The following is a 20,831-nucleotide window of genomic DNA, read 5'->3' on the forward strand; positions in this document are numbered from 1 at the left end:
ATTAAATGAAAGTCCAGAAATCAGATTATCATCTTTTGCAAATGATTACCTCCTTTTAAAATTAAAACTTTTAAAACTGTTATGGATGACTGTCATATACCATAGCTCCAGCGTATATGTGTGTTTATATGTGGTCCTTCCAAAGAGAAAAAGCAGTTCATGTCATCTGTTTTACTGTTTTCAAGTTATTCATGGTGATGGCAGACTGACACAGAGGAGACACAGGGTCAAGCAGAGGAATGCAAAGCATAAACTGTTGTTACAGAATCTGATAATGGTGAGGGCTATGGAAAGGAAACACAGCACTCATGATAGTAATTAACATGTCATTAGAGACGAAAACCTTGTACCCTGCAAGGAATTAAATGCAATGTTTCCATTGTAAAGAATATACAGTTGTTTTAATTTGAGTTCAAATGTGCCAGATTCTGGCAACTTATTCAGTTCATACAAAAACTGGTTTAATGCTAAGAAACGACATGTTTTCGAGATTAAATTATGGCAACCGCCTTGAACAAGGCTGTGTGTGTGTGTGTGTGTGTGTGAGTCTGTGTCAGCAGAGCTTTCCATGCATCTGCATTGCAGACGTACCAGTTAAACAGAAACGCAAGCAGAATGAAAACATATATCAACATTTGTTGGAAATATGATTAACAGAACAAGCTCCAGTTACTCTGCTTGTTTCTCTAAGGCTCTGTAATCACACAAACCACTAATTAGCAGCAGTGCAAATGAGTCAACTCACAAGCAGCATAAACAAACAGTAACCAGCCAACACACACATAAACAACCAACAAGCCCGGGTTTACCACAAGCATAAATGTGTGTGTGTGTGCATTTCTGCTAGCCTGTGTGTGTTTACGTGTGCCTTAACCGTAAGCCACAGAAGACAGTAAAACAGCAGTGGGTATAATTTAGTGACACCCTGTAAGGAGGTGTAGGAAGGCCGTAAAAAACTCTCCCTTTTAATCCCGGCCGGCGACGCCATGTTTGTTACCCAGGGCTCTGAGATATGCTGGTAATTCATCACACACGCCCCGGCTTCCTGTTAAACCTGGCTGCACATGGAGCGCTTCTAGCACAGCTGCCAAACCAATATCGTAAAAAAACAAGACTTCTCCACCTCTCCGACAGGCTTCTAAACAATAACAAGCACACTGCAAGAAACAGCTTAACAAGTCATTTAATCTTGTAGTCAATCTTACAGTAAATCTGTGGTGGAAAAAAATCTGCCAAAATGATAACATTCAATTGCTTTGTTTACAACGCAGGCTAAGAATTTTCTTGAAATTTGTGACAATATCTTGAAAACACTGTATTCAATTCAATTATAGATACAAAGGAATGATTTAAAAAATGTAAATATCTTAACCAACAGGCAGACGTCCTCACAAAAAAGTTTTAAACCCGGACAAAAGATCTTATAAACGTTTTTTGTTGTGTGATCCCATAGTTTATCCTTTGTGATCAGGTAAAGTCAGGACAAACCGAGTCGATTACCTTTTTCTTTTGCTGTATATTCTCTCTCAGCTCCCTCTCCAGATCACAGATGACCATGTCCTTGGTTTGCAATTGGATTTTCAGCTCCTCTAATTCTGAGGCAATCTGGACCAGGGAACCAGACCTATAGTAGAGAAAAAAAGAGAAAAGGTGGGAGTGGAAAAACACAAAATTGTTTCATGATCATGTCCCATTTTACAGGTTGAAGTATGTTCTTTTGTTGTATGTACTGTAACATAATGCTGTATAAGTATGATCTATTCACTGGTACAAATTCCACTTACAGAGGTGAGGGTCTAAAAATCATCATTATGATCTAAATAAATATTTATGGACAAAAATGACATGATATATCTAAAAAAAAAACATATGTTAAAGTATATTATTATTGTCAAGGCCAGTATTTACATTGTTTACTGTAATAAAAATGACAGAAATGTTATGTGATGTATGAGGAGCCTATCAAAAAACTGATTAATTTCTAATTTCTCATATAAAATAAGAAATAAATAAAAAATGTGTGATCAGAATGCAATATGTATATAATGTAATATGTGATTGATGACAAGATCTAATTCAGAAGACGCAAAGAGATGCTGAGCCTGGTGAAATTTGTGGTAAGGTGATGGCAACTGAAGCTGATATACGTCTGTGTGTTAGCGTGTGTGTGTGTGTGTGTGTGCGTGTGTGCATGTGTTTCCCAGCGGTGAAAATATGTTAACTCTGCCCAGACACCTTTCTGAGTCACCAATGACAGCTGTCATACACCCAAGATGGAAGGAGAAAAAAAAAAAAAAAACAGATCACACAGAGCGGTACTGTTCACAAACACACAGGCACGTACAAACACACACACACGCAGAGTTTCATATTTACCAGCCTCATGAGATGAGTTATTCTGATGAAACTTTACACAGATTAAAAATGTTAAACTCACATTTGATCAAGCGTGTCTGCACATTCGCACCAAGCAGTGAAGGAAAGGCAAGATTTGACAAAAGTGACATGTGAGTGGATAGAGAGCACTGAGAGTTAAATCTTTCACTTCAGTAAAAAAAAAAAAAAAAAAAAAAAAAACAACCTTTCAGTCAAATGGAGTAAAAGCCACAGAGGAGTGTAAGAAAAAACTGACTTTAGATTATAGACTCTTTCTGTCTCGAGTAGAGAATGGGAAAGAGTGCGTGCTGCTGTGCTATTAATTCACTTGATTTTTCTTTTTTTTTTATTCCACTCTAACTACAGTGTTCCTTTGTTGTGAATTATCACTCTGCTGAGCATTTCTCTCATAAAATCTGTAAGAATGTACAAAAACAGTGTGTATACCTAAGCACAAAAGCATATACTGTGTACACATCTAAATGTGTGGACAAAGACGATGTTTCACTAAAGATATGCACGAATTTCAATCCTACACTTCTACAAAGGACAAAACCTTTTACCGTTGCATTATAATGTGACTCTTCTTATTATTTTAGGGCTTTTTAGATAGAGGGCAAAAGCTTGGTATAAATATTAACAATTTCAAAACTTATTTCCCTGTCAGTTTGGTGGAAAAAATACTTAAATCACCCCAAATCTAAGAGAGATTTTTTTAGAGACGAATGGTCTGAAATAGGAACAAGTTGAAAATCGAAAGAGGGTTTTGAATGAAAAGTAACTGCAGTCAATTTCATCCCTATTTTCACCTGCACAGTGGGGTAGTGGGCTTAGAATGCTGTGTGTGAGTATGTGTGTGTACATGCATATGTGTAAGACAGAAAACGCTTGCTGAGATAAGGGACATCATTTTGTCTTGGCATAGGATTCTTTTTAAAAACACACACATACACACACACACATCAAGCTAATATGTGGTCAACACGATTAAAAAATAAAATAAGCATAGTTTATATTACTTAATGCTCTACTTTTGCATCATTTAAGGGAGGAAACAGGATTTAATACAACATGTGTGGGCTGTGTTTTATACTTTTTTGCGTCTTTGGGGAAAATAAATACGTACACATGCAATACATTCTGATCTGCAACAAGTCAAAATGCGAATTTATTCATGCCATTCATGGTGTGTGTGTGTGTGTGTGTGTGTGTGTGGGCGTGTGTGCATATTAGGTCATGATTATGCATGTAACAAATGAGGCTATATGATTTACTATATTGTTATATACAATAAAGTAGTTGTGACAAATGACACAATGTCAAACCAGATGAACAGGGAATTCCTATTTAGAGCCGTAAGTGTTGTTATGATGATTGTGTGGACAGAGAGAGCAGGGCGAGTAAATGTGACTGAAGAGTGTGTGCGTGTGTGTGTGTGTGTGTGTGTGCATGTATCACCGTGAGTGTGTGTGATATTAAAGCAGGCTCTCGATTTCTAAAGCTGTCACTCAGGCCTATTAGGCAAGGCTAACAAAATTAGTCATGAATATGCAGTAATAACATGCAAATTGCCACTCCTTCCCCCCTGCCCCGTGTGCATGTGTGTATGTGTGTGTGTGCATGCGTGCGTGCGTGCATGTATGTGTGTTTGCCCTCAGGGCTATAGACATTGGCTCTGTAAACCCAATTCTTTCTACATCATTACAGCAACAAGGCATAATTCATAAGAATAATATAAACATGCATGTAGTCAGCCATACATGCAAAAGCACACATATGTATGCACACACACATACATGTGTGTGTGTGTGTGTGCGCGTGTGCATGTGTGGACACAAACTTGTAGATCGTCTGTTGCTGCCGTGTCCCCAGGGTGATGTTTGACACAGCCTGGGTGCTGCCACAGCAATTAACCTCCCTGTTAATGAGAAGAGCTCTGTCAAGCAGCCAGATGGCACCGCCTGGCACGCTGCCATGTTCACACACACATGTGCACGTGCACACATGCAGCACATTCACAGATACCCCCTCACACATAGACACGCACATATACACACTTATGCACACACACACACACACACAATCGTATCTCACCTTGCCGCACACCTAACTGTTGCTGATTGTCAGCGCCCCTCACCCCATTTGCTTCTCTCCTACATTGTCTTCTATTGCTTTCCATCCTTCCCCTCTTTCCTCCCTCCCTTCCTCCCCCCATCTCTGGCAGCTGCTTATCCATGTCGCAGCACTGCAGATGTCACAATTCACCAGCTGGGAAAACAGCAGGGAAGGAGAAGAGAAGAGCAGAATTGAGAGGAGAGGAGGAGTTCCATCTCCGTATTTGACAGAGAAGCATCCAACTGGATGAAGATTTATAGATTTATACATGATTGATTGATTGATTTAGTCATTAGATTAGCTGTGTCAAGATTTGTTTATTAGTTTGTAGGAATGTTTGAAATCAATTCTAGGTTCAGTTGTATCATTATGAATTAGGTATACTTAATAAAATAAAAAATAAAATATATATATATATATATATATATATGTAAATATAGGAGCATGCAACTGCATAGATATGTGCATTGTACGTGTCCTGCTCTGTGTGTGTGTGTTGGTGTGTATTAATGAGCGTGGCACTTGGCCGGGGCACGGCCCGCTGTGTGTGCCTGTCTGCTTGTCCACACAGCAGCCCACCAGGCCCACGTATTGATCAGTTAGCTTGGCCTAATAGGAGAAGAGGAGCCTGACCTGGGAAAGTCAATATGGAGAAAAAGAGACATATCCTCCTCCCGTCCTAAGAGAGAAGTGGGAGAGAGAGGGAGGGAGAGAGAGAAAGAGAGAGAGAGAGAGGGGAGAGAGAGAAAATAAGAAAATAATGTGCATCCACTGCTGTCCTTGCAAAGATGAAAATGGTAAGGGAAGAGTCTGGGGAGTGTCAGAAAAACAGCTGGACAATAGGAAAACAAACAAAGCCACAAGGAAAATAATAATGTAACAATAATGAACCTCCAGTTTCCAAAGCCTAAATATCTTATCACTTCTCTTAACAAAGAAAAGTTTTGAGTCTTGAATTAGAACAGTTACACTAAGGGGTACTGTCAGATTGTGAAATAAGTTAAGTTCCTACCTTTCCCAAATGAGAATCAGGATATTCTGTCAAAGCTTTTTTTCCAACTAACTTTCCGCATTTGACTGCTTTTGGCAAAGGAAAACAGCACTCAAGTTAACTCAAGTGTAAAAAACTCTGCAGGAGATTATACTAAGGGAAAATAATTAAAAAATTGGAGGGAGACGGAAAATAAAAAACTGACACCCACTCACACATCAATACATTGATAGATCAATGTGTGTGTGTGAGTGTGTGTGTGTGTGTGTGTGTGTGTTCTGTACACCATTTCAACAGAAATATATAAATAAATCTGTAGATAAACAAAAAAACCAGAGGAAATGGAAAAGTAGATAAAAGACTGAGGTTTCACCACGCACACGCACACATACACACACACACACACCTGGCTGAGTGATGCTACCCTGGAGGGTGGCTTCAATCTGATGTGTTTAATGTTGACGCTGGTGGCAAGAAACACACACACTCACCCGCTGTTTCAACCTGCCTGTCATTTCATTTCATGAGACCTGATTTACTCATTTCATTTATTTCATTTTTTTTTATTATATGTGCAGCCATTTAAAACGCTCAGGGTGTGATGCAAATCCCAGAGTCTCTGACAGCGAGCACGCTGACTGAGGATCCATCACGCCCTTCAGTGCCTTTCATAGGAATGGCAAAGAAACCCTGTACAGCCACAAACTCAATTGTGCCACGTTGTGCCAGACCACCCATTCCTGCTTGGCTGGGTGCCTTAATTGGCTGCACTACAGGCTGTTAAACTACTGACTGGTTACTTCCAATCATATTTGGATGTGTTCTTATTATATGACAACTTCTGAAAGCACAAATATATTGACTGCAATGTTTGGAAATCCATCGATTTCTTTTATGACATCACAGTAAACATTACAACGACATCTTCTGGGATGAAGTATTCGTCAGATTTCTTTGACTTTATTGTCAGTACAAATCAATGGAAAGTTGATGCGAAAGTGCATTAGGTGACTAATGTAATTAAAGAGTTTATTTTCACTGACAAAAACAGGATGTGCCTGAAGCTCACACTTCTCATAGCTGCACAGCTGCTAAATGCATGTACTATACAGCTAAAGCTGAACATATTGAAATCAAATGATTTTCTTATCAAACCTCTCCCTGGTCTGGTGAGTCCAGGTATCTAACTAGTGATGGAAAATCCAAAATTTGTACATATGTATGAGCCTGAAGATTTAGATTCAGAAAACACTGCTTTGATTACTTTTGTCAAAATTTGTGAAACTTAAAATAAAAATCTGTCTTTCCAGAGAGGTCTAAAGCAGAAACAGAGCAAGCTAGGGGCTTTGGAGAACTGCATGGTGGGAAATATCATGTAGGGATTTGCATATTGCCATGGGGACAGCGGTGTTGCAGTTACTCCCCAAGGAGACCCACCTCCCTAAGGAGAGACAGAGTCCCTGAGGCCAACTCTATTACCTTTCTCTACACTGGGGGACCTGTGAATGTGTGTGAGTGCGTGTGGTCGATTCATGAAGTTATTATGAAGAAGTTATTATTTCTTTGAGTCAAGAGTTAACTTTTCTTCAGAAGATTTGAGATTTTTTGATGAAGAGGGAATCTGAGTATCTAATTATCACAAGAATCCAGCCATGTGTTTATATAGTACATACTTGTGTGGGATGTCAGTCATTGGTCCACCGAGCTCGTCCAACGACAAAGTCCTCGGTGCAACGTCGGACACCTGGAAGAAAGACAAAACAACATCCAGATTCTTTATAAGCAAGGTGACATTGAAACAATTTTAATGACAAAGTACAGTATATACAGTAAATTATACAAAGTATGTGTCTCGTATATAGTCTTTAAAGGGGAAAAATAGATACTGTACTTACTTTTCTGAAACATAACTGTGTCTGGCATATTCAAAGGCTGTTCATTTGAGAGCCTGGCACAACTTTGGCATCTTTTTCCTTAATTGGACACTGCTCAATTAAGGAAAATCATCTCGTATAAAGTGATTTTCTCTACTGCTGTAAACTGTGATGAAGTTTGGCAGCACACAGGAATACAGGTGTGAAGTGTGTCACGCCTGACTAATTGCTCTGAATTTGCATCTTGATGATGAGGGCAACATGATGACAGTGTCATGGGAAAAAAAAGGGAGAAGAAATTAAAATACAAAGAGCGACTGTATAAACAAGCGACCAAAGAAAAAAAAAAAAGATCTGCTTTCGACTTTGCTCATTTTCAAAACAGGGACACCTGTATACAAATCACCAGAATCAAATCAAAAAGCTGACAAAATCAAATATAGAAGAAAAAATCGAAGATGAAATCTAAAATGTGATTACTCTAATGACTTAATCATTTGGCTTTCCTCTTTAGGAATTGAAAAAAAATATTTGACACAATAGTGCCATACAAAGTCACTTGCTCTGAAAGGAGGACATTGAGATGAAGAGACAGTACATGCGTAGATAAAAGTGCGCACACAGACACAAACAGTCTTCTGTTTACTCTTAGATTCAGTGCAACTCCTTGGACTCAGCTAACCTCCTTCATTACCCTGTTTGCCTGTCTCTGTCTGTCTCTTTCTCTGACTGAATATTAGTATGTGGAGGACGGGTGGGAAATATGGGTCAGCACGGTTATGGTGAGGTCAATCTATAATGTATCTGTACAAAAGAAAACATAAAGAAAAATATAAATGAACTGAGGTCAAAAGGAGGAGGTAGGCGGTTAAGATGGCCTAGCTTTCTCATTACATGTAACTATCAAAAAGAGAATAAACAGACGGGGACAAAGGAAAAGAGGAGTGGACGAAGAGCTGAAAAGACAGATATGAGAAGTACAGACGGAGATGAAGAAAAAAAACAGACTTACAGACACAGAAAGAGGAAAAGATTGGGAGCTTGAGAGAAAGAGAGAGACATAAATAGACAGAAAGAAAGAGAAAAAAAAGAGAGAGAGAGAGAGCAGTACTGGAGAAATATCGGCCACTCTATCGCTGTGGTGACAGGGGTCACTCTGGGAAAAGGAAATCAATGCTGACAGCAATGACTCACAGGTCAACACATAGCCCTGTGTGTGTGTGTGTGTGTGTGTGAGTGTGTGTGTCTGTTTGCGTATGTGCTTTAAGTATGAGTTTGTGTGTGTGTTTCAATTATGCATATGCTAGAGTTAAATATGTGTGTGTGTGTGCAACTTTGTGTGTATGTAGGGTATATGGTAGTGAAATAGTAACTAAAATATACCCAAAAGAGGAGCTGAAGCAAATGGAAAGATAAGATCCAATCCATTAAATGTGAAGTTAATATTTGATGCCTAATGCAGGCAGACTGCCTACCTTCATATCTGTCTGGCAAACAAGTTGCTTTTTAGGACACTACTTTAAGATGCAGTAAAAAAAACAAACACAGATGGACTTCCTCATTCTTGACTCCACTGTCCAATCCTTTTTTTGTAGGACCTCTATGGAAACTAATTTGTGTTGAAGCACCTTATATCTTTAATTATGATGACAGAAAACCTTCTGATTTTACCACAAAGATCATTAAAGAATAGTGTAGTTCTTAAAAATAGGAAAAGTCACCAAACAACAACGAGACACGCTATCAGACATCCACACGAAAGACGCATTTACATCTCCCAATCGTAAACATTCATATTCCGATGCAGCTGCAATGTGACAGAGAGAAGACCTGGCACACGTAGAGGTCAGTGGCTAATATAGGTAGGCTGTGTGAATATGTGTGTGTCTGTGTATGCATGCCTTATATACCCTTGGGTTAGCAGGAGTTACGACCTGCTTACATTATTAAGGTGAGTAGTAGGCTGTGTTATGTATGCCTAAACAGCCAGTCAATTCATTACAGATGCAATCCCCTAAGTACATGAATAAGCACATGGCTTCCTCTCTTTCTCTCCCTCTCTGAACTGTAAAGGAGACAAAATATTGGTGTGATGCAGAGCGCTTTAGATAAATCAGAAACAGGAGTAAATTAATAATAAGGAATAAAACAACATTAGCTGATTAAGTATGTATGGCAGAGTGGCGGCTGTAATTTACAGGCAGCTGGGCTGGGTGTCCGGAATAAGGTCTCATTATGGATCACAGTGTGTGTGTGTGTGTATGTGTGTGTGTGTCCATCCCGTTAGTAATCCGTCACCAGTGGTCTCAGCTTTATGAAAAGGCCTGCAATCTATGATAATGAGCCCTGTGAAGGTTATGACCACGGTAAACTCATTTGTTAGAGGGAGGGCTTACGCGTATATATAGGCGTGTGTCTATGTGTGTGTGTGTGTGTGTGTGTTTTTTATGTATAATACAACTATACCATTAAAGAGTGGTGAGGAAATATACTATTAAAGTAATGGTCAAAATCAGCAGAGTGCACGAGTGAGAGAAAAAGAGGAAAAGGAGTGAGAGAAACAGAAAGCACGTTACATGGATGTTGCATCACATCAGTAACTTTTCTCACTCAGTTTTAAGACAAACAGAATAGACATATGCAATAGACTCTTATAGAAGTCACTCTGTCTATAACAAGCAGGGCTGATACTTCCAAAGTGATCACATCTCAGCCTCCATTACAGAAAGCAAGGGTGTAGAAAATAGTCAAACAAATCCTGTCACTATGGATCCATTCACTGCTAAAAACTGGAGGAAAGACAGTAGTTGTGGCAGATATACTGTAGCGGTAGAGAAGTAGAAGTACTTGTAAGATATTGTAAGAGTGCAAGTAGCAGTAATTGTATTGTAAGAAAGAAATAAACAAAGAAAATGTATTATAGCAACAGTCATTCATGGAATCGGTTCACTTTCTCCCCACCACTGTCACTGTTTGTCTTTTCTCTTCCCTTTCCCTAAGTTTCTTTTCCTTTGTTTACATCCTCCAACCTCATCACATTCTCTTGTCTCCTCCTGTCTCATCCACTTGCCCCTCACCCACGCCTCCATGCTCTTTTTTTTTTTTTTTCACTTCCCCCACTTACTTTCCCCTTTCTTGTTTCTTTTCTATCTGAAAATAGCCACCCATTTACGCAATCATTCCATTTTTCCACTCCCCTCCGTTCCTTTTGTCTGGAGCTAGGTCAACTGAAAGCAACAGAGGAGAAAAAACAAAAGAGGCAACGTGCGTGTGCGTGAGTCACCGGATCACAACAGAAACCGCGGGACGAAAAAAAATAGGATAATGCAACTCATGGTGATGGTGACTGGAAGGAACACGCAAGCATCTTGTTCTGCTATATCAAGGTTTAGAGTGAGTGTATACTAAAAATGTGGACTAATTTTGAGAGCTTGATGCAAGTGTAACGTGATGCAACTATGATGATAACCTACAGGAAAAACATCAGCCGCTTTACATTCAGATCTTTTTCTGTACCATATTGAGAAGATGCTGTATGGCATAAAAATGGACTGGAGGAACCTACACATAAATATACAGTATGTACCCACACAAGTTTATTACATTTTTCATTTTACATTCTGATTACATGTTCTGAAAATACATTTGTTCTATCTTTGCAGTCTGAAAAGTGGGAGTCGCAATTACAACAGTGATGTAAGACTTGATTATGAACGGACTCACATAGTCACAAAGTCATTATGTTTCAAACTCCACAACTGGCAAAAGTTTTAAAATATAAAATTTACTACCACACCGATTTTCAAATGATTGGGAGAATGTATATAAACTTTACATTGTGAGGTGATATCAAATACACAAGGGCAGATGTCTGCCTGGCTTATAGGTTATGCAAAATATTTGCACAATAAATTTTTTTATGAAGTTGAAGAGGAGGCATTTCACACTCAGCAAACTCTGTGCTGTAGTGCTTTTATGTTGCTCTAAACCTAGCAGGTTCAGTCCACAAAACTTAAAACATACACAAAATACTAAAGCGTTAGCATTGGCTGTAATAGGGCTGCAAATAATTGTAACTTTACTATTTTCATTATTATTTAATCTGTTGACTAGTTTGTGATTCACTGATTAATTGTAGAATGAAAACAGAGAAAAATGTCATTATATTTTTCCAGTGACATGTAACAAACACAGTATGTGCTTTAATTTTTCTGTTGCCCAACTGTCCAGTTCATTTTTGTGTTGTTTTTGACATTAAACTGATATACAAGAATTATCATAGAGATTAGGGAGCTACAGTCCTCCCGCCATATCAGACAGACTAGTTACAGTTCCATCCTGTGGCTGATATATTAACAAAGGTTTACAAGGGCAGAGCACTACATATGTAAGTTTGGCCTTATGGCTGACCTTACAATGCACTTAGTATCCTGTACAGGGAGTAATGCTGCAGCCACTCCTACAAGCCATTTATTCCAGCTAACGACCGTCAAGCACTCATAAATCAGCATTAGGAACCTCTTTCAGCCTCTCTCACTCTCTTTCTCTCTCGCACGCGTTTAGTTTCTCCTCTTTTCGTCTGATATTCTCTCTCTCTCTCTCTCTCTCATGCTTTCTTGTCTTCGCCCTTGTCCACTAATTTTTACATTTGACCTCTTCCATTTTACCATCTTTAAACTTGCAACTTCTCTCCTCTCCCTCACTTTCTCTTTGTCTTTTTAAACCTTTTTATTTCTGTCGGTCTCATTCTCTCTTTTCAACAATCCGCTTCCTCTCTGTCTGTCTTTCCCCCATCTCTCTCTCCCCAAAGTCCTTTCTCTTGCTCCTCACCTTTTTCCACCCTTTCTGTTGTTTATGTATCGCTCCTCTCACCCTCTGCCATCCTCCCTCTCTCACTCTTTCTTTCTGAAAATTCCTTTCCCTGCAGATAGAGACAGCGTCCCTGAAATGTCTAACTTGGTATTGGCACCTCTATTGATTTTAATTAAGCTAATTAGTTCATTATTCCAAGGATCAAACGGGGGCATCCATTACTGCATAGAGAGAGACTGGGGGGTGGGGAGGGTGGGGGCAGTGGAGTTAATATGGTAATGAAGACGATCAATTATCACTCACAGCAAAGTCATTAACAACAGCATTAGCATAGTCAACCATCACAACCCCCTGACCTCCCTTGCTCTCACTTTCTCACTAACACTCCCGCTCTCCCTCCAAGCAGCCGCTACACAAGCAAATGTACATATGTGTGTGTGTGTGTGTGTGAGAGAGAGAGAGAGAGACAGACAGACAGAGAGAGAGAGAGAGAAAATGATAAAGGTCACACAGTTCAGAGACTGTTTTTAATGCAGACCTGAATTGAGTTTCCACATTCTCTCATTGACCTGAACAGTGCAGTCACTACTACAAAGGGTCACCCAGGCTTGGAGCAACCGCTTTTTTGCATTATGTGCAAAGTATAAATAGTCTACAGGCTTGTCAGTCTACATCTGGTCTCAAATCGTTATAGCAAATAGTGTACATTAATGATGACAAATTAATCTAAATTACTAAGAAAATGGACATACATATAGTATCTTCCAACCATATATAGTATAGTAGTGTGTCTCGGGTGTCACTGCTGTGTGTGTGTGTGTGTGTGTGTGTGTGTGCGTGTGTGTGTGTGTGTGTGTGTGTGTGTGATGGTCTTGGTAAGACTGAGCAACTGAAAGTTGTGGTCCTTCTGAAAAGCGGGCTGTTTTATTAATTCCAGTAAAATTTCCCTTTTGAAGATCAAGAGGTTTCAGTCAACAGCTACAGCCTAACTTCTTCTTTTATGTACTGTTTTGTTGAACTACGGTCAGGGAAGCAAAATGGGTCTTTAGGGTCCTGCTATGGAGGGTGCTCCACATGACAGGAAAAAATTATGCTCTCATTAGCATGGATTAAGTCATGAGACCAGTTTTCTCATTTGGTTCCAAGGCCTAAAGAGTTTAATAGCCCCTGTTCTGTGGTTTATGGGGAATGTCATAAATAGTCACTTTGTGAATCACACAAAAATTGGAGACTCATCACAGCTGGAGACATTCCCGGCATTCAGTTATCGACACTTGTTATAACCTATTTGTTCTCTTCTCGGATACAAATAAGACAAAAGAAATTAGGTCTTCTTTGTTTACCCTGACTTTTATGAACAAGGGAAGCTAACAAGCATGGCAAATGGGATATTTCCAATTCAGGCTACAGCACAACAGAATACCACACATCTCCAGTGCAGACACAGAGTCTCAAAAATGTGTTTACTAACATGTGGGTGTTTGACTTTGCCTGGTATGGTAATAATTTGAGAATTGTGTGGGAATGGTGAGATGACAGGATGAGTGGATCAAAGAGAGGTTGAGTGATCCCAAATGATCCCTACTGATCTGTTCTGATCTACACTGATCCCCCTCAGGCCTTCACAGACCCTCATACTGCCCTGCAGGCCAGGGGCCAAACTCTGGGAATTAAAACATGTACCCAACTGACACAAAGGAAAACACACAAACACATACACACACACACACGGACACACACACACACATTCACACACACAGAATGCATATTTTTACAAGCAAAATACAACAACAACAACAACAACAACAACAAAACACAAGACATATCAACTGATAGATGCAGAAAACACAAAAACACACCCCTCAGCCTTTTTAATGTTAACAAGAATCAGCTGGTTCGTCTGGGGCATTTTTAAGATATCTTGTCATGGACTGTTGGACAGTCAAGTGGAAATTTTCGAGCTAGGTTTGGAGCTAGGTTTAGGGAGTAACCTAAAAGGAATTTACACCTGGGGAGCAGGGATTCTGTCAATAGTTGTTGAAATATCTTGGACAAACTTTGGATAAACTCCACCTCTGAACAAAAGAGTTGGATGAACATAAACCAACTGATGTTGTCATCCTCAGCCCGCTACTAATGCGGCGAAAATATGATATAAGAGATGAGAGATGAGATCGACTGACATTAAGTTTAAGCCTGGTCATTAATGTTTTCCTAATTATATGTCTCAAATTAAGGGTGAGTGGTTTATCTGTCCTCCAATTGTCATTCAAGCCCAAACTTGGCAACCGTTCTGCCAACAAAACTGCCTTTAAGCAAGATACTGAATCTCTGCCAGCTCCAGAAGTTGTTCTGTAGCTGCCCTTGTGCCTTTAACCTGCCTGGAATAAAGCGAGTGGAAAAAAAAAATTCTACAGGGATCAATAAAGTGCCAATTTTATTGCATTATATGATTACTAATCCTTAAGCTCCTAGAAGCTGCCAAAATGATTATCTAACAAGAATACAACCCAAAAGATGGAAGGAAATGACTATCGGGAACATGTTTCCCCAAAACTCCTCAGCACTCATAATGATGCATTTTTTTATTGCAACCTAATGACACAAAGTAAGTTCCTTCCTTATTTCTTTATGAGCTGGAAAGCTAATAAGTCTCTAAACTGATACTGGCAATAGCACCAAAAGTACTGGAAGTCTCCATCTTAACACTAATACAGATTCTCCAAGGGAAACAAAAGCTGCAGTCCAGCTGCCTCTGAGACAACCATGTATGTCTACGTCCTTCAAAATCCATAATAACCTGCATCAACGCATACCACCAGAGAGAAAGAATGAAACTTTTTGCTGCAACAGTTTGTTGTTACAGCTTACTTGATGCTTCATATAAAGACCTTTGTCGCACATTTGCAAGGAATTACTAATACAAGTTACACAGGACAATAATGCCAAATAGTAGAGAAGTTAAATGGATTTTTAAATTCTCTCCACATAGCTGTCAAACCTTGCTCATACTGAAGGCATTGTCCTATAACCTACTTAAAGAGCAATACAGGTCAAAACTAATGATCAGTATTCTCAAAGTACTGTTTGATTCAAGTCTGTATTATACGCGACAAACATGATGATGCTATATCCGCCTGCCCATGGATGACAAATAGACAACAGACTAATTACAGCAGTCTAGAATAGAGAATACAAGACTTCAATTTCATGATATTATGACCACAAAACAAACTCTGTTTAGTGTCCATTACAGATCAACCCTATTGTGCATCAACAAGACCATACACTACGATTCAATCAGATGTTAGCCAAGCTCCTATTACAGAGCTCATTGCATCGTTTACATGGTGGAACGGTCCATAAGTAGCTCTAAATGCTCTTCATTTGATTGGATTTCACATTATGGACATCAGAGCAGAAACACACTGTCGTCCCCTGACTATACTAATAGACTGTTGAGTGAGGCAGTCCATTTGTTTGTATTTGTTTACCAATCTAGACCCTGAAAACATACAAAATAACATAAACAGACAGCGAGAGCATCGTTTAAGACGGGTGAAAATGGAAGATTCAAAAGCTCAGAGGACGGGTCTATAGAACAGCAACAAGCTATTATGTTCCTTCACGCTGTGTCTCTTTGGCTGCCAGGAGAAGCTGTTGTTGACGCAAACAATAACAAAATTGTGCTACTGGATGGACTGAAGGACTCTCGTCAACTAAGAAAACATTATTTAATTAGTTTTTCAAAATTTTCTTCACCTATTCCCCTTCAGCTGTAATTGTTTAATCTGCAAGAGAAAGACAAATAAATTGGTAAAGTGCCGAAAATTACACTACTGATAATAACATGTGAAAACTAATAAAAGGCCTTGGCCATTCTCATGCCATTCAGTAGGCGTGCATTGTGCAATAGTTTGTGAGCAACATATATATATATAATGTGCAGCCTATTCAGTGAAAGCATGAGAACACCCTATGAGAGAGAAAATGCCGAGGTGCTGGTATTTTGTTGCTAAAGCAATGCCATTGAAGAAAATGAAGTTTTAAATTGATGAAGTAAAAAATGGGCAGCATTGAATGTTGAGAAATGCAAAGCATTGTATTGCAATGACCTTTGTGACCAGCGTAGAGAGCACACAAAGCTAGCCTTCTGACCTTCTCCGTAATAGCAGATAAGTACTTTGATGTATAATAGGCCATAATTACTTTTCTGTGTGCAAAATCCAGTCAGAAGGGCTAATATTGATAGAAGCCTGGACTGAAAGCCATAACTGAAATGGAACAATAACTTAAGGTCACTACATCAAGTGGTGATGATGTCTTTATAGACTTGCCTTGTGTTGATGCAATCTTTAAAAAAAAAAAAACACTTTGATGGAGAATTTGTGCAAACAGCTTTCCACCTCCAGTCCACTAAGAATGAATGATTATTTGTAGTTTCCTCCAGAAAATAGTTGGACCACAAACTTGAAAAGGTATTTATAGACATTTCTTTGCTTGACTCCTTTTTCAGTTTACACGCATCTTATCTTAAAGAGTTCATTGTATCTTTTAAAAACAGGTCTCAACAAAGAATTATGCCATTACACTTAAAAACAGAAAACTCTTGCATGACTCCATGCTCATCCTAATTGCTTTTCTGTATTGCTATAATTCTACATAGTGATACTACAAACAATGAGGGTTGTTTGTAGAGATTTTCATGGACTTTTCTGTTAACTATGATCAATGTGATCTTCACTGATTGAATTCTGTAATGTCAGACAGGCCTTGGCCTTGTGTAGTGTACAGAAACAAAGGATCCTGGAGACAGTGGTACAGCAGAATAGAAAAGAAAGCCATGAGCTGTTATTCTCTCTTTCTCTCTTGTTTCCTCACTTGAATTTCTTCTAATTGCTGTTGTGTCTGTCCATGTTTTATATTTGTATATAGATTGTATTTATGATTAGACTTATTGCAGAATACTAAATAAATATACCTGGTTAAACAGCAAGGTGACATAAATATAAGCAATGTATTTGTATATACTGTATCTAAAGGATATAAGTTGGGTTTGCATTCAAATTTCCTGCTGAAAATCTTTACAGGGGATCACCTGAACAGTTTCACCTTATTTTCGTGACCTTTTTCTTCAAGGTTGTGGCTAATTTAGGATTTTTGTTTCATACATATGTGGGCACAAGGAGGGGGCGTAACTATTTTCAGGTTGCAAAGGGTCCAAACATATTACAAATACAATTTTCCAAACTTGCCACTCAAAATCTTTTAAAGGAAATACATACCATAATATTCTATAATTAATAACATATCAAAAAAACCAATGATGCTCTTTCTTGATCAACTACCTCATTCGACAGAAATGTTACCAAAACAATGTTTTTTTAAAATAAAAAAATGTACAAAACCTTACATCCAAAATATCATCAGAGGTGTGTAGCTTCATTCCCAAATAGGAAACCTTGTGGTCAGCTTCCTTCTGCAGATCTTCAATGGTCTGAACCAACACCTGGTTCTGGTCTGCGAGGTCATTCACATAAGACTGCAGGAAATCCACTTTCCTCTGCAAGAATAACAGCACAGCAGGATCAAACAGTGGTTTATTTGCTGTGTTTTAACAAGCTGACAGTAGGACCAAGCAGTTTTCTATAATGCAAATTGTTTTGTTTTATTGACTCAGTTGAATAAATGACAAACAAAATCCCTGTTTAAAACAGGAGACTAGTAAACACGTAATTTGTGCATCAAAAATTATGTACAGCTGCATGGCTCACTAATAAATAAATCCAACAGTTTTCCCAAAGAGGTACATTCATAATAACTCTAAGTATTTGCAAGATTTTCAGTGGCAACATTTTTCCATTTGTTTTCCCAACAACATCCACTCATGTGAATTGTGATATATATGTATGTTTATGACCATGTTTGGAGACAGATCATTGAAAAACATAAAGAATCAATAAATTCAGAATTAAAGCATGAGGAGGGACACAAACTGAAGTATGCAGTGTTGAAGTCAAGCACTAAGCCGCTCCATCCCTCCAAATTTCCTTCCTTCCTTGCAACTTTTCAACTTGAAAATAAATCAATATTGTAAATGATTTGCAATTTGAACATAGTTCATAAGAGACTGATGGTAAGACAGTATGTAATCTTCTCTGATATATAAATGTAGTGCAGATCAGAGTGGAAAATGACAGACTACAAAAGTGAGATGCATACTTTCCCCAACATTTATCAAAACTCAAAGGGATGTCTTATCACTTTGACACATGATTAGATGAACAGAAGATCAGAGCACAACCCCCAATGATGGCCTGAAGGGCAAACATGAGCGTTCTCCAGACATATAGGATAACAGAAACAGGAAACGTATAATTTATTTAGTTGTATTTAACCCTTGCCTTGTGTCTTAAGGGTTGTCCCATTGAGATTAGGACTCTGATTTAACAGGGAGATACATAAGGTTTGGGGAGTCAATAATCTTGCAGGGAAGGTAGTGATTATTTTACTTTGTGACAACAACACACATCTGAAGGCAACTAACTGAAATTGTGGCGGTGGTAAAATCCACTGCTGAAGACCACAGGCTCTAATTCCATCCCAACAAGAAGTCCATGCATTCTTAACATATGGACAAGGCCCCACAACAGTAGAGAACATCATGCTTTGAGGGAAGTTGTATTATTAACATCTACAACATCTAGAATTCAAAAGCTGATAATGCTTTCACACCAAATTTATTGCAGCTGTACTCCCTATCTGGTAGTTTTTCACTTGCACTTTCTCAGTTTAGGTAGTCTCACAATACCAGACAATCGAAAGTCTACCTGCCTACCGATCATGTGGGGATCTCTAAATGCAAGGTAGTTGCTTGAACAGCAGCAAGAACAGCCGCTAACAAACCTACATCCCTTACATTTTGCCAAGGTCACACCTTACCAGAAACCATGCTCTTCCCCTATCCTCCTCCATGACACTGTGCCAATATGAAGGGCCACCCTAAAGACTCTGGATTGGTTCTGCGATGCAGGGTTTTTTTAAAGACTCTAATTGTTTCCACCCAGTTTTAATAACCAAAGCTAGGAGACTGTCCTCAGTCTCTAGTTGAGCGAAGCCTTTAGAGACTGACTTGTGAGTCTACAGTTTAGGTAAATAATACATCATCATAACCACAAGCTTGTTGTTAGTGGGACTTTATTGAATTTCTTCTCATAATCACTGCCCTACTTTAGGCATTGCCTTCCTGAGTGGTAATTGGCTTTAAATTTTTAAATATCGTTTAACTTTTCAAAACCAAAACTTCTTTATACAACTGGACCTGCCAGACTGTAATGTCAGATACTCTTGACCTACACACAGTAGCCCACCCTGCATTCACAACAGATGACCTCTGAACTGTGTTAATAGAAAGGGATACTTCAGGCAAGAGTACAGTAGGTAGTTGGGTCAGGGGTTCGGGCATGCATAGAAAGATGTTATTCCCTGCTTCTGCTTTCTGCCTGCATTTCAAAGTTCATATTTTATTGTTTACAAAAATAGGTCACCTGAACCAGCTCCACATAGTCTATCTGACATACTTAATTAAATCCTCACAGTTTGTGCACTTGTTCCTTAAAGGGATTGTACATTTTGCCGGATAGCCGACACACATACAATGATTTGAGCTCTGATAAGAGGAGGTGCCACTGAATTTCAGAATTCGTATGCCTTAGAGGAGCACCTGTACATCTGTGTTCATAAACATCTGTCCCCTAAAGCCAAAAAAGTCAACAAGCAGGTATGCCGTCCCATGACACATAATATAACACTGATGTATAGCTTCAGGGAGAGTAACTTTTCAAAGATAGTAGACGTGGCAGTATCTAAGACAACAATCTAGTCCCTGACATTGTATTTTAAGGTGTGAAAGTGAAAATACACATATAAAACCCATTGTTGGTTTACGGTTTCATAGCTTTGGCACAGCTATTCATGATTACTGCCCATAAAACATACAAACATACTTCATATGAATTCTTTAATTTAGAGTTTGTTCAAATGTTTTAACATTTTAAGAAACATCATAAACCTACAATGGATTACAGATGAATGGGTGCTGTGTTTTCAATGGACAAGCTTCATGATTAACTGAGCACATCAACCTTTAGGACTTGGGAGCTCCTGGGTTCTAAACACATAACCTTGTTAAGCAGGCCCTCGACTGGGGCCGGCTGACCGAAACCCATCTCCGAAACCTTGTTACACTTGCTTTGATGCACAGCCCAGCTCACACAGGCTACATTCTGTAGCTAAATGATGTCACATGACAATCTTGATGATTAGAAACCTCTCTTTTTTAAATATGAGTGTGGATCTGTGTTCCTGATCTCTGCTGCTCAGATGGAAACATAATGCAATTTGCCACCTGTTACAAGTGCTGCGGCTTTATGAAAGCACCCCTGCGCTTCCTCCTCTCATTTATCTGACAGGACAGAGGTCATCTTCTGATGACCGAGTCACGGTGGACAGGATGCTCTTTTGTTTGTATTAGATGGATGATAACCTAATGACAATAGATGTTGCAGAAAACTAGACGTACTGTAGCAACTTTGGGTCTGAATCAGGCCCTTATTGTAATTTTTAGCATAAATTATGCAGATGATCAGAATGAAAATATTGAG

At 38.9% G+C, this 20,831-nt stretch overlaps 1 protein-coding gene across 3 annotated transcripts in view; it reads right to left on the bottom strand.

Moving 5' to 3' along the window:
• The window catches only part of LOC137173222 (restin homolog), a 97,225-nt gene that overhangs the window by 74,983 nt on the left and 1,411 nt on the right, over nt 1–20,831 (bottom strand). For all 3 annotated transcript variants that reach the window (XM_067577952.1, XM_067577953.1, XM_067577951.1), the window contains exons 2-4: nt 17,582–17,731; nt 7,156–7,226; nt 1,501–1,624 (exon numbers count right to left, since the gene is read on the bottom strand). In XM_067577952.1, the coding sequence (XP_067434053.1) occupies nt 1,501–1,624; nt 7,156–7,226; nt 17,582–17,731 (345 nt within the window). The remainder of the gene's footprint in view (nt 1–1,500; nt 1,625–7,155; nt 7,227–17,581; nt 17,732–20,831) is intronic.

This window comes from Thunnus thynnus, chromosome 21 (genome assembly GCF_963924715.1).
Source record: "Thunnus thynnus chromosome 21, fThuThy2.1, whole genome shotgun sequence".
Taxonomy (NCBI): domain Eukaryota; kingdom Metazoa; phylum Chordata; class Actinopteri; order Scombriformes; family Scombridae; genus Thunnus; species Thunnus thynnus.